Consider the following 15,703-nt stretch of genomic DNA (forward strand, 5'->3'; position numbering starts at 1 on the left):
TCTTTATGTAAACCAAAGAGTGTTTCTTTTAAACCACATAGTTTCATCAAACCATCTGTTACTTGTAGCCAAAATTACAGTTTGAACAATTTGCCCATATTTTATTTTAGCACAGTATAAAATATTATCATGTTTATTATTTTAAAGTTATTTTCCCACCAGACAGAAGTGGGATCATTAAAACATTAACTACATACTTTACAACATCTATTTTTGTCCTGGTCAAGGGGACAACTCTAAAAGCTGCTGGGGGCAAGGGATTATAGAAGCACAACCAGGCTCCTGGGAGAGTCCTGAAAATAGTTTTGCAGTGTTCATGGAAGATACGTATCAACAGCACTCTTACATGGCTTCGTCAAAAGAAAAGAAGTTGAAAGAAGCTTAACCAGGAACAGATGTTTCCCTTCACACCAGGCTGTTTAAAATACAGAATGTGCTATTTTTTACCATTTCTTTTTATATATACACTTACAAAATGTTAACAAAATGCACTTTAATAAACATTATCACAGCAGATCACAAATAACTGAACCACTGACGTTAGCAGCTTCATGACTATATCTAAGATCCAAATACTTAAACAGGGGCTCTGTTTGTACTGAAAAAAAATGCAGAAAAAGTGCTCCGAGATGGTTTTCATTACAAAGTGCCAAAGAAATAACTGCCGTATTGTTCTTTTGCAAATACTCTGGAGAATGAAGGTTTTGGGGTGGGATTTTTTGTTTTGTTTTAAGGATGGAACTGATTTTAAAAGAGGTTCAGATCACATCTAGATAAGTAATCCTAGGTAATAAACAGCACTCCAGAGGGGTTATTTTCTAGCCACAGAAGTATATTTGAACTGCTTGTTCATTTGAAGAAGTATCCTATGAGCAATATTAAAGATTCAGTATTTTCCCCTTTCTATCTTCTACTGCCACCTGTTCTGATTGTATCTCCTACAGGAAATTTCTGACCAGGTCAGCTAAAATATATTTACAGTAACGAGTAATGCTGAGGAGTACAATATCCATCTAATAAACCCTGCAATTTACAAAGCAATTGGAGACTTCATAGAGCAGATCCTTGTAAGACTGCAGCAACGCAGACAAGAAGTGCACCGTCTAGTGCTCTTCAGAACACACAAGTTTTGCTCCTTCTCACAATGCAGAGATTAAGAGATGAAGAATCAGAAATAAAAGAAACAAAAATCTGAGATATACTGAAACTGGTATTCTTCATAATTATAAAGAAAAGTCCAAAAAATTATAAGATTTCTAATTTTCACATACAAATTTTCATAGGAAATTGCAGACTTTTGTATTCTCATTTTGCTTGCCATACTGTTACAAGGACACAATTACCTGTACAAATATGAATATGTAATATTCTGGACCAGTTTGTTCTATGACACTTCTCACTTTCCACACCTCCATCTAGTTAGATGCTAAAGAGAGTTTTAAAACTCCAAAGTTAAGAGTTCAGAAGCATTTACCATCACTTGCACACATTATATGGACACGTGCCTTGTTTTGACCATATATGACAGATGTTCATTCTGATGTGAGTAAACACAGGAAATAAGTGGACAGTCAAATCTGGGCTCAATCACTCCCATGACTGGGAACAACTACTGAAAAGATTTGAAAAGCTCTTGAGAATTCACAGGCATCTTGGTATTATATTATGGCAGAAACAGCTGTCTTTTAAATAACCCAACACTGCGTCTATCTAGCAACTTAAAAGATGCTGGAGAACAAACCACTCTTTGACCAGCAGTACATATATATACAGTTAGTCGTGTGTTTATAACAGTATGGCAAGCAAAATGAGAGTACAAAAGCCTGCAATTTCCTATCAAAATGTGTATGTGAAAGATCCTTTCAAATCAGTCCAACCTTCTACTCACTGTTAATTAGAGGCAACCTGCTTTCATACAAGGAGGACTGGTGATGACTGTTTCAGATGCCATATTCTAGAAAAAATAAATGGGTAGCAGTATCTTTGCAACATGTTTTATTGGCATATTCCTTCCTAGAGTCCCACTTAACATCTGAAGTACCATAAGACTCCCTGGCCCAGCTGTCACTGGAAAATACATGTCTCTAGAAAATACACGTCAACAAACTTACTGGAAAAGCCATTACAGCTGCAGGGTTCCCAACAATTTCCAGGGTACTTTGGAGTACGGAAGATGCTCTGAGGACCACTTAGGAAAGTGGTGTTAGCGGCAGCTCTGTGCTACTAAATAAGACTGAATGTAGGGAACAGCAGTGATCAGACCCGACAAAAACAGTCTCATACAATATACTCAGGCAGAAGATTAGAATTACATGGGTGTTTCAGTGGCCCAAAGCTAAATTGGTTTACTTCTACATAGACACAAAACCAATTACTCGTCTGTACAGCCTTAAGTTTGTTGGAAGAAATAGGCCTTGTTTCTACGTTGTGTCAAGGACAGATAGCACAAAAAGGTCCTTCTCTAGTCAAAAACACAAAGGGAAGATGCCTGCATTTGGATTTCAATTGAGATACTGTATTTTGAAACCATGCTTTTCCATGCTCATCATACTTCCCCAAGAAAGGCTAATGAGTCCACCGGGACAAGAAATATGAACTCTTCAATGAGATCAAATTGAGATAGTTTAACAAACAAAATTTCCTTTTCACAGAACATTATTAACCAGGCAGCCAAGGATACAAAGATGTGCTTCCTAAAATTTTAGAAGCCAGAACTAGGAAGAAATGGTAAAGAAGCTCTTCCATTTCCTAATCTTTCATCAACACTGCAAAGATGTGAAAGTGTGAGCAAAAGTCTTCTGTGTGTCACAGCTCTTCTAACTCAAGACTGATGTGAAAACCAAAGGTTATGAGAAACATATTTGGCATTCATATATGTGACCACATATCCAAAATAACTCTTTCTTTGGGATGTCGACCTAGCTTCTTTTTCCTTTACTCGTCTCAGCAGATTCGGGAGAACATCATCAGATTAAAAAAACAGTAACAGAATAAAGAGCAACTAAGGAGGTAATTAAAGGCTACTTCTATTTTACATGAGACACTAGTCGAAGCATTACAAAATATGATACCTTAGTAACATTTCTGACTTGCAACAACTTCTGAACGATCCAAGCCATAGAGATCTGAAGTTCGGAAGTTTAGTTTTGCTCATTAAAAAGCAGATCAGCAAATCTTTAACCTCTCGTTTTCCTGAGAGCCAAAGACAAGAGAGCTGATATCAACGCAGCAGTAATCTACTAATACAGCAGTTATTTCTTCCATTGCCCAGAATTAGATGACAAACATACCAAGGGACTGTTTGAGCTCTTTAGGACATGTTGAAGTGCATGTTATTTCCTAACCTAGATCCACATTGATAAGAAGGAACAAATAGGACATGGTGTTGAAAGCATGTTTTTAAGACACAGGAAGAGTGTATTCCATGCAACTTTATGTCTCCACTACTTAACTGCGTTCTATCTTCCATGGCTCTTATCACAATCAGAAACCATAGTGCTGGCAAAAATTTATAGAAAGAAGTAGAGAATTTGGAGAGTCCCAAAGTAAGTGCAGAAAATTCTCAGCATTGGCACACAGATTTGATTGGAGAGTCTTCTTTGGCATTTCTGAAATGTTTTATAATCAGCATAGTACTGAGGCACATGGTTTCAATGAGCTAGAAGCATTCTCCAGGTTAAATAACTTCACTGTTTCTACTTCATTATTCTTCTGCATTTATAAGAGTTACAGGAGAAGAAAAAGGTTATTACCTATGCTGTATTCCACTGCAAAATTGTTTTGTGTTTGCTAGGAATATGCAGGTTCTATTCACTATGACATACAGCATTTTCAATGCAACAAAAGATGAGTTGAGAAAAGAAGTTATTAAAATTGCATCCTTATTCAAATTCCATGCAAATGATACATACTCAGTAGTGAGTAATAAAATTACTTTTCTCAAAGTAGAGGAATTTTTTCTAGTAAATTCATAGTTGGAGAAAATTTTGAATACATGGATATTATACTTGGTATCTTTTTAAAAAATATACTAATTTGGAATGCTGTACATGATTGCAAACCTGTGCTAAAAGTCCTTCTTACAAAAAAGCTCTGCGATCAAGGATTTGACTACTCAGTTACAACACACTATTATCTTCAATTGTATTCCATAGTTTGAGAAGAATTATAGAGTTGGGCTTTTTTGAAAGCAAGCAATTGCCCTCTCTAATAGCTTTGTGTTCCTACTTTCTTTGAAGAACTTCCTTTATTTTTCACTTATTTTGTTTGTAAACATCAGTTTTATTTGCCCTTAAAAGCAAGGGACGTATCTGTTGCTCAGACAAATTAGTTAATATGACAATTAATTCCTACTCCCAAACAAGTCCTGTTTCCTGAGTTATATTTACAAAAAAGTGTTGAGACTTTCATAATGTGTTTAATCAGATATAGACACGGACACAGCACACATCTGACAGCAACAACTTCAAAGAACTTCCAATTCCTCTACATCAAATAACATCTGAGGATGAGCGACATACTCAGCCTACAGAGAAACAGTAAGTATACATTTCAGCTATTAAAATTTAAATTATTATATTTCAAAAAGGCATCTTTATAACCCCATAATCAAATGGCTTCTACCAACGGAAACATTTCCATGTCTAGAAAAGCATTTTAAAGTCTCAGAACTGAATATTTATGGAAATAAGCTGACTCCTGGGTTGTCATCTTGTTTTGACGTTAGCCAAGCTCTTTCTGAAGACTCAAATGCAAAGATTTTTCAGTTGGAACGACATAAAATTTTGCTACCAGCTGTGACAGATACTTCTACTCTGACTTAAAGAACTGAAGAGCAAAATCAAACATGCTGAAACTTATACATAAGAATTACATCAGTTTTACCTAAGTGTAGATGCAATAATGCAATACACTCTGAAAAAAAGATTTGGAATCAAACTTTTGAAAAGTAGAAAGTGTTCAGAAAATTTCAGTTTGCTCTGATATCAAAATCTATTTATCTGTAAGTATGATGATGATCAGATAGTCATATATGCATTATTTTAAAACCAGTTTTTACTATTGATAGTAAAAAGCAAAAATTGAACACGACTGTAGTCTGTCAAGCTGAGTCCTTTCTGAACTCACACAGCCTGTGCTGAAGTCTATTTTACAAAATCTTCTTCACTATTATCACTTCAAGATGGATTAAAGCTAAGAGGGAGTACGCCTACTCACGCTATTCTTATACCAGGTGGCTATGTCAACATAGTATTTACTGCTAGTTTTTGTAACGTGTAATAGGACACAACAGATGCTGCAAAATCTGAACCACGCACAGCAAATCTGTCTTCATGAAAACGGACACAGCCTGCTAATTTCCAGTCTAGTAGAATATTTAATCATCAAAAATAATTTTAAAAGAAGGAAACAAATATGGAATTTAAGGGTTATTTTCAATTTCCAAGTATATAGAAGTTTACTGAAGGCAACACTATTGAGAATGACAAAGGGCTTTAGTTTACAAGTACCATTTCTAGATGCAAACATTATGATACTAAAAAAAATCTCAAGTAATCTGGAGGATTCTAGGAGTTAATAGGACTTCTAGCCATAGTATTACCCAATAGTATATTTTGACACTAAAATGAAAATGATGATATTGTTTCAATTTAAAATGTTTATGCCATTACAGTACTGTTTACTACACTATAAATTAGTTGGTATCATCTGTGAGAGGTCACTTTTCTGTTATACTACAAATCATTTTTTCATAATAATGCGATCAATAAATTCTTTCTTTTTTAAGTACGACCGCCCTACAGGTACCTAAAACTACAAAACGCCACCAAATTCTAGTGAAGTTCTTCAAATGCACAAAATGTATGTACACTCCTATTGTCAGACTGAAAGAACGAGTAGCAGTAACTATACAGCAAAGCATATTATGTTTTGGTTTTTATCTTGCTTTTTTTACTCACTTTCTTAATAAAATCAGGTATCTCCTTCTTGTCTGAAAGTTGGTTTATAGAGGAACAGCACTCTACCTCCAAGATATATCCTTCACTATGGATGCCGCCTTTTGGAGACCTAAAGAGACAGGCAGAAAAACAGAATTAGTTTCTGTTGTTAACACTGGATACTCAGACACCACCTTTACAAATATTTCTCACGAGGAGTTAACACTCAGACAAAACATCAGCTCCAGCACATTCACTCCACAGTGCTCAGCACAGTGCTGACACCTTGCAGCTACAGCATCTCGCTGCTTCCTAGGGAAGAAAATCATACCAGTGACTGAGGATTGTGAAATGCCTCACGGACTTCCAAATTTCTTAACATATTCAGGAAACACTATGTCAGTTTGGCATCTAAGGACAACTGCAAGGGGATGCACAGGCAGTGCAGATCTCATATCTTCAGAAAGCAGGTTCCAACACTGGGGACTGACAGATTCCCTGGGCCCATCAGAGCAGCCTAAAAGATCAATGTCATCTGTATGGAAAGTGAGCTGTTTATTCCATTTTAAGTGAGAAGGATGGCAAAGAAATCTAAAAGGTGAAGAAAGTCTTCTACAAACAGTAATTAAAGGAATCTCTTCTCCCAAGGGTAATCAAAGCAGTCTACCTTTTAGTCTTACCTTATCCTTTGTTGTTGAAAAATGTAAAGCAATGTCTGAAATTCCTTCTCTTTCAGAAGATACTAACCCCTAAAACAATTCAAACCACGCAGCATCTGACCCATACACTGCTGAAAAATGAGTACTGTGGAAACATGCTATTGGTTGGAAGTGATCCTGAATGATCTTGAGAAACAGTCTGTAGGCTTGCACTGCATCACGGTGCTACCAAAGGTGGTTTTGATCTCTGGACTCCCATACAAGGAAACTGATATGTGTGATCAATATAGAAAACTAGAGAATCAGTTGTTGCATCTGTTCTTCAAGAAAACACACAGAGGAAGGTAGAAAAATGAAAGTCAGCCCGTAATTCTTGGGATTAGTAACAAAGTAGTTATCTTAACATCCCACACTGAGCATCAAAAGATAAAACCTGAAGTAAAAACCTAACTCTGGCCAGCAGCCACTTGGCGTAGTGGGTACAGATGAGACAGGAAGAAAGGTGCAGAAGCCTGAATTCAGACTGCTGAGGAAGCAGCACAACATCAAAACAAGGGTGTCGCAGGCCTGCCGTGCTTGTGAAAGCATTTCTGTGTAAAAGCCTTGTTCTGAGGACTGAGACCGTGTGACACGTCAAACATGTGCTCCAGCTATGAATGCTCCCAGGGGCTTTCCCCGAGATAAGAAGTTACTGAGAGCAGTGGGACGTGTGGGCTGCTGACTGCACACTGAAAGTTTGTGTTTCCTAGGCAATACTGAAGAAATTTCCTAAACCATCACAAGACACTGTATTTTTCACTTGATCCTCTCAACTTTGACTGTATATGTTTACCTCACTTCTCCTATCTCACCGATACATGGAACATACAACACTATTTTGCAGACTGTGAACTGTTTTGGAACACTAAAGCCCTTTTGCTACTTGTTCTTCCTCTGCTTTTAAGGTTCTTGTAACTTGTGGTGCTGTTCCTTACTCAACCATGTATAACACCTACTGCAACCTACTGCAGGGAACTGATTTAGCAGGGGGTCCCTTCCAACCCCTACAGTTCTGCGATTCTGTGTAAAAACTGCTATCCATGGAAACTCTCCAAACATCTTTATAGGATTTACAGAAATATTTACTGGTGAACTAAAAGGATCCAAATACTACCCCTCTCTAACAGGCGTGCAGAAATTCATTCAAGCAGAAAAGATCATTTTGATATAGAGAAAGAAGATCATTTTGTGAAGGACAACACATGAACTACAGCAACTGTGTCTAATCTTCCAGATAAAGTCCTAGATAAACTAATCCAGTCTGTGCAGATTTTCCTTCACAGATGATTACTGACTTTTCAGTAACACAAAAAGGAATTTAAGAAAGTCTTCCTGCTAGACTACCTAGTGATATACTCACATTTTTTGTCAAAAACCTCAATATGACTAATTGGAAATGTAGCCCTGATTATCCAATCATCACTTCCAGATAGAAATCAAGTTTCCAGACAGAAGTGTGTACGAGCTAAGGCTCTCTAATGTTCTAGCATTAATAAGCCACCAAAATGCAAATTGATATCACAATGCAAAGTACATACAACATCAAATGGAGCAAATGCAGTTTTCCAGTGTTTCAGTTTTTCTACAGTTACAAACTAAAAGTGGGCTACTAGGAACGGGTAGCAAGGAACCAAGCCTTTTCATACAAGCAATCTCATTTTTTTCTGGGCTACCACCAGACCTTAACAAATGTGAGAACCAGACGTCAGTTGGAGAAACCCACCTCATTGACCAGCCCCACTCCAACTCAGTGAGGAAGTGATACCCTTAGCTCAAAGACTCTGAAATAACGCAGCTCAAGTTCAAAGTTAACACAGCAAACCCTGAATGTATAAGCCAAGCTATTAATGCTTATTTAAAGTGAGGCCCAGGAACGGGAAAGAATGAAACAGATCCAAAGGCATGGTCCCTCCCATGTCCACTCTTTGCCAAAGTCTTCACACAGTGGCAGTTCTCAGTGCTGCTGCTGCAAACACTAATTGCAACAAACAAAAGCTTACTATTCTAATCACTCTAAAAGTACCAGAAGCACTGCATTTTTATGTTTAAATCCACTGCGTATCTGTAAAAATAAACTCTTTTCAACCTCTAAGAGTGAGGTTTATACATGCATAAGGCTGAGGGACATTCATCCTTGAATCACTCTATTCTAATTCCTCTCTTGCACCTCAGCAACTTCCTGGCCTCTCAATTCATGCAGTTTTTGGAGGACGTACTTGCAACCCATTTAAAAGGAGCAAAAATCACTTGAGATGCAGATGATATCCATAAAAACATGGTGACTCTTACCATAACTGCTTAAAATGACCTGTTTATTTTTTCCCCTGTAAGAAGCACTTACTGCGAAAGGCACTTGCTGCTTGTAAATATTTAAGAGAACAAAAGACAAAGAATTCCTCCTCTAGGAGTCTGATGGCAACCTCTGCTCTAGGGCTCCTGAAAATAATCACACAAAATACCACTGCAGTCTGCTAGGAACATTATTTTACTGAATACATGTAGCAGATCCCGTTAAAATCTTTAGTTAGCCTCAAGTAGACATACTGCATATTACCAAAAATTATTTTTCCATACTTTCAAGTAAAATACATCCACATATGCTAAAGGGAGGTCTTTGTCCATACTGGTAGTTTTTAGCTTTTTAGGAAAAAAGTAAGAGCCTTTTATTCAGTCAAAAACAAACAAACAAAACAAAAACTGCAGCTTTTCACGCAAAGGTAATAAACAGCACTGGATTTCACAGACTGCAAAAATAATTTTCTGAGCAAAGCCAGGTGGACAAGAAATTATTTCCAGGCTCCATACAATAAACAGTGCTTTTCATACATGAATCACAAAGTATTTCAGCAATATCATAAAAGTCTCTCATTACGCTATTTGAATATTATTAGTATAGCCAAACGTGAGTAGCTAAATATAGGTATGAGTAAATTATATTCTGATCAGAGGTTACAATTTCTTTTTTTTTTTTTTTTAATTTAATGGGACTACTTTTAGAACCAGTTTCCTCACAGCTATGAAGTGGGATCCCTAAAGTAAAAATCTCCAAATTAAGGCCAACTGTTTGTATTCTGAGCTGCATCAGAAAAGGGGTGGCCAGCAGGGAGAGGGATGTGATCATCCCCCTCTACTCCGCCCCCATGAGGCCACATCTGGAGTAGAGGAAATTTAGGTTAGATGTTAGGAAGATATTCTTTACTCAGAAGGTGGTGAGGCACCGGCACAGGCTGCATAGAAAAGCTGTGGATGCCCCATCCCAAGAGGCGCTCAAGGCCAGGTTGGATGGGGCCCTGGGCAGTGTCATCTGGTGGGTGGCAGCCCTGCCTATGGCAGGGGGTTGGAAATAGATGATCTTTAAGGTCCCTTCCAACCCAAACCACTCTGATTCTATGATTCAAAACAGTATTATCTATCAAAATCACAAAAGTCAGAAGATAAATCAAAAGAGACATCCAGATCTCCCAACTTCATTCTCAACCCTGAGCTCGTATCCTCTTTTCTGAAGGAGGACTGATGTCAATCATCTGAAAAATAACCCAATCATCCATAACCTGGAGTCTCAATTTTATAGCACAAGAACTTAATAGCAGACCAAGGTATAAAATATTTTTACATGAAAGCAATGGTTTTATGTAAAGTTCACTTCCACCTCCCCATCAAAAAATATTTCTCAACAGAAAGTAAAAGAAATGCTGAGACCAGTTCAGTTTAAAAAAATGTACAGGCTTCAACAATTTGAAAGACACTGATTTTCTTCTTTATATGTACTTAGCAATTTCTTCCTCCTCCTCCTTTCCATCCTTCTAAACTGATACAAAATGACCAGGGCTTGATGTACTCACTGTAATGTATTTTGTGACTTGCAAGGGAAGAGAAGTGGCACTGCAAAGGACATGGCTCCTTTGCATGCAGCAAGGAACTGTCCTGTCCACAACATCAGGAAAGGGAAACTACAGGTTAGTAATCGTGGAGACAGATGGGACTTTCCACTGCATTTTACACACCCTGGGCTTATATTTGCTTTTTCTCCCTTTGTTATCTCATGGTTTATCATTATTGATTTTCCAGATTAAGGATTTTCTGTCCCTGTGAGTGCCCTCAGTGACTACCAAAAACCTTAACCAGAGGTTTGCAAATAGCTGAGAGGAATTACAGTCTCCCTCACACTATTCAGAGGGACAGTGTCTGCAGGCAAGTCAGGGCTGGGGATAGAGGAGCATCCTCAAGTGTCACTGATAAGGAACAGAATGAAGACCACAGACTTGGAAGAGTTGGGTCCTGAATCCCGAACAGGACCTCTTGTGACAGTAAAGAAGAAGAAAATACGTAAAATAAGTAAGATTTTCACTTAAGTTGGAAGCTCACTGGCCAAAAAGTATTTTATGATGGTTGTTTCAGTAGGCCGTCATTTCCTACACATCTGTTTGGAGTTAAGCACCATTTCATGGTAGATAAACCATTACCAGCTGTAGAATACCAGTAACTTACACATTAACTATTAAAGCTGACAACTCAGTGTCTGTTACATACGGTATTTCCAGTCCTTTTCAGACTCAAGAAGAAAATAAGGGATACAACACTTGGTCCTAATCTTCCTGGAGTTCATCATTCCTGTGAATTCAAAAGTGTGAAAGCACACTTGAAGCTGCACAGATATTCTAAAACGATTGTTTCGTTAACATGAAGTGAGAGAAGTACGTGATGTTTCAAGATTTTCCACTCCACAGAAATAATTTCACAGCAAAATAGCTTACATTTCAAAATAGAACTGCACATTTATCACAGTCTGATCTACATTATGAGAAAACAGAAACACATTTAGAGGATCAACATTAGCGGTTGATATGGGTCTAATTCCAGGTTAAAGAACTGTCAAAATTTAATTATTTGAAAGCCAAAAAGTCAGCACTTAAAAATTCACAAAATTTATGTTGCCCACCTAAAAATTTTTTTTTTCAAAAAATATAAGTAGATATATTGTATCATAACAAGCTCAACTCCAAACAGGAGTTAAAACTGCTGCTTTAACTTTTATTATCTAGGTATTTCATTTCATTTTCTCACTTACACAGAAAATCTTATAACTGGAATATGTATTATTTGATAGTAACTTCTAAATTTTTTTAACAGAAGCATATAGAGTTTCTTTAGAAAAGTTCAAGCATGTATGGATACATACTCTTTCTTAACATGCAGTGTTTCTAATTTTGAGAACACTTTTGAAAGAACATTTATTTTGGGTCAATGTTAGAAGTTGTTGTAAGGAAATTTCTTTGAACTTGAAACAAATAACAAGCTTTAAAAGCTCGAGCCATTGTCCCTTGAGCTAAAGGAAGATATCTGTTGACTCCTGGGTATGAAATAAATATTGTTCTTCCAGCAAGTTGAAATCAGCCTGCTGAGAGCAACAACACATGCTGCATTTGCACACAAAATGTGTTTGATCCTAATGTTCATGAGAGTGAAGTCAGAAATTTGCCACCATCGGGCCTAAATCCTACCTGCAAATCAAATAAATATACATATGTACACACACACATGGACTTATTTAAATAATAACTTATTGTATGTCCATTTGCCAGCTCTAGCAAGCACAGCAGCACTGGGGAAGATCAGTTATTTTTCTTCTGACTGTATTCTTTTGTAACTCCTTAGAATGGAGATCCTGTATTTCTGCAGAGATTGTTGTAGCACATCTCATGACACCATGAAGGAGACAGAATTAACAGGTAAGGATTCAGCAAGAGCAGATCAATCAATGGCCAACCTGACTTCTTTTGATGATAAAATGACCTGTTATTTACAACAGTTTGAGAAAGATATTCGTCACTGGCTTTCATAATATTCATAGATTTATAGCATGGTTTGGGTTGGAATCGACCTTAAAGCCAATCCAGTTCCAACCCCGCTACCATAGGCAGGGCTGCCACCTACCAGATGATGCTGCCCAGGGCCCCATCCAACCTGGCCTTGAAAGCCTGTGGGGATGGTGCATCCACAGTTTCTCTGAGCAGCCTGTGCCAGTGCTTCACCACCCACTGAGTAAAGAATTTCTGCCTAATATCTAATAAAAACCTTCTTTTTTAAGTTTAAAGCCATTACTCCTTTTCCAGTCACTACATTCCCTGACAAAGCCCCTCTCCAGCTTTCCTGTAGTCCCCCTATAGGTACTGGAAGACTGCAATGAGGTCTCCCCAGAGCCCTCCCTTCTCCAGAATGAGCAGGCCCAGCTTCCTCAGCCTTTCTTTGTAGGAGAGGTGTTCCAGCCTCTGATCATATTTGTGGCTTCCTTTGGAACTACTCCAATAGCTCTGTGTCCTTCTTGTGCTGGGGGCCCTAGAGTTGAAGGCAGAACTCCAGGTAGGTTCTCACAAGAGCATTCTTGCATGTGAGTCAGGATATTACAGACTGGAAAATCAGATGAGGACAAACCAGTTGGTTAATAGTGATGACCTGTACGCAAGCAACAGGTGGAGTACCACAAGGGTCTGCTCCTGGGGACCTGTCATGTTTAACAACTTTATCAGTGACAGAGGAGGGGACAAAGAGTGCTTTTGTCAGGCCTGTAGATGATAAAGGAATAGATACGCAGCTGGCAAGGCAGACTGTGCACTCCAAGAAAGGCTCCAGATCATCATGCATGTTTGCTGCTGAGTGATGTTCACCACTGAGTATCAAACATGGCATGAAAATGTTCCACGTGGAAAATGAGAAAACATCCAAGGCAATACAAAAATGGGCTTGCCAGGCAGATGCATCAGTGATGGCTCAAGGCCCAATCAAAGAAATTCTGTATGAAAACAGAGCAAGAACTCCCTGTTTCAAGTAGCTACCAAAAACTCACGAAGAAATAAAAAAGCATTTTCTGTCTAGAAGGTGTTTCTGAAACAGCTAAGAATCACAGATTTAATAAATTGTCTGGATATTTTCTGAAACATTTTCCTTGCCTCTGGAAAGCAAACGTGCAAACCCAAATGCCAGAGGACCAACCATGCTTTGTGAAGCATCATGCTTCAAGAGGCTGCTGCCTCTTCCTAACTTAATTATGTATTGTCACACTTCATCAGTTCTTCGGTACAACAGTTTTCCTGCCTTCCATGGAAACAGAAGCTGTCATTACAACTGCAAGAGGAGTTCAGGACTACTGCAAAAAGACAGAGAGAAAGAGCTGGTCTTTCAGGTTTGAAAAAATCAGGGTTTCCCCTTGCTCAGCTGCCCAAAACATTCAGTCAACATAATTAAGCAAATACCAAGTTCATAGTGACTAGTGGAAATGCAAACACAGCATTAAGAAACACCACAATTACCAGTGTTTCGTTTCATTCATTTGCACATTAAAGCCATTTCAATATTTAGTATTTACATATAAATAGTTCTACCTTAGTATTACTAGTCATTTGCAGAACCCAGATTTTAAGTGACGCAGAGGACACAAAAATTCAGCTACATCTCAGAAGATAACATTAACAGAAATCATTTGGAATTAAATTGTGTAAAAGAAGAAAAACCCTGTAAAAATCCTGCTTTACTATTAAACTTTTGAACTCAAGTCTGTCAAATTCCTTTGCTGATAAATACAATTATTTTTGGCCAAGTGATGAAAGTTTGCATTTCATCGGGATTAATGGACATGGAGAAATTATAAAAATAGAAACAGAATCATCTCATCAAGTGTATTACTGGAGCACCTGACACCTCATTATTTTACAGTAAAGGAGAACAGCTGTGAAGTTGTTTGAGGTAAACATAGAAGTCAACTGCAACAGAATTATTCTTATATTATTTAGCCTAATCCTGCATTGCAACATTTCCTTGATCACTGCTTTAGTCATTGGAGGTAAAATGTGTAAAAGAGTATGTGTTAAGAGATACATGAACCACAGAGAGAAGACTTCTCTGGAATTTGTAATTTTTCCCCTGCTTCACTCTATTGTTGTAAAATAAAGCATCTGCAAACACATAGGAATTATTCTAAGTAGACAGTTGGCGAGTCTGAAACATCAGTATTTCTTAGTAGAAGATAACGTTGTGCACAGTATTTAGAAAGAGCTAACACTGAATTTTTAAACTTCAAGACATCAGACAGGGGTGTCACTACAGTGAGCTGGGAATAAATTAAAGCAGTTTTGTGCTACGGCTTCTAGCAGTTTTGTTCAGAGGCTGATTCTGGGATTTCTTTGCAAGATATAGGCATACACTGTCAGCAATACTGATGTGCACAAGACACTTACATTCAGAATCCAGTATTTAAAACTAGTGGGTTGGGAAATAAGACAGAAAAAGGAGAAATGTTATCTTACGCCTGAAGAACTGATGATCTTTCTGTTCTGTTCCTCCATGGCACATAAATGACATCCATGCTATTCTCCTCATTTTTGTTAGACAGAACCTTACAAACGAGCTGACCTTCCTCATTCCTTTTGCCAAGAGAAACACACCATCACAGCTTCTCATTTTTCAGAACACTACCACGTATCCTTTTTCCTGAGATGCTTGTCTTCAAGTGTAAATCAGTGTGAATCAACTCTTCTCAAGTGTGAATCAACGTGAATCAGCAAGCCATGGGCTACACTTCACATCTGGAGCCTTCCTTGCATTTATTTTAAAAAAAAAAACCTGTAAAAATGAGGGCTTGAAGATTCCTCTTTGCATATTTTCTTATGAAACAACTTCTCTGAGAAAACCAAGTGCGTCAGAAGTTAGTACAGTAAGTAAAACAGTTGATTGCTTTTTATTTTAATAGTCCACTGAAATTGAGAGAGAAAGGGAGAAAGTAATCACAGGGGCATTCAAATATTCCATTATTCTACTCCCTCTGACTTCCAAACCATCGTCGATCAATTGACCAGCGTGCATAATGCAATTAGGTACTATAGAAATAAATAAATAGATTTAAATCTATTATATTAAATAAATATGAGAGCTATGGCACACAAGAGCTACGGCAGAGTCCTCCAGCTACTCAGTAGACTACCTTTGTGCCCAGTACCTCTAAGGAATCAAATACTTCTATATTTATTTCATTTATTTAATTGAACATGACACTTTTTGCAGTGTAGATAATTT

The 15,703-nt window shown here is 37.7% G+C and overlaps 1 protein-coding gene across 3 annotated transcripts in view; it reads right to left on the reverse strand.

The window, feature by feature from the left end:
- Positions 1-15,703, reverse strand: part of RFTN1 (raftlin, lipid raft linker 1) — a 91,848-nt gene that overhangs the window by 36,193 nt on the left and 39,952 nt on the right. For all 3 annotated transcript variants that reach the window (XM_021385589.1, XM_021385587.1, XM_021385588.1), the window contains exon 4: positions 5,961-6,069. In XM_021385589.1, coding sequence (XP_021241264.1) covers positions 5,961-6,069 — 109 coding nt within the window. The remainder of the gene's footprint in view (positions 1-5,960; positions 6,070-15,703) is intronic.

Source organism: Numida meleagris, chromosome 2 (genome assembly GCF_002078875.1).
Source record: "Numida meleagris isolate 19003 breed g44 Domestic line chromosome 2, NumMel1.0, whole genome shotgun sequence".
Lineage (NCBI taxonomy): Eukaryota > Metazoa > Chordata > Aves > Galliformes > Numididae > Numida > Numida meleagris.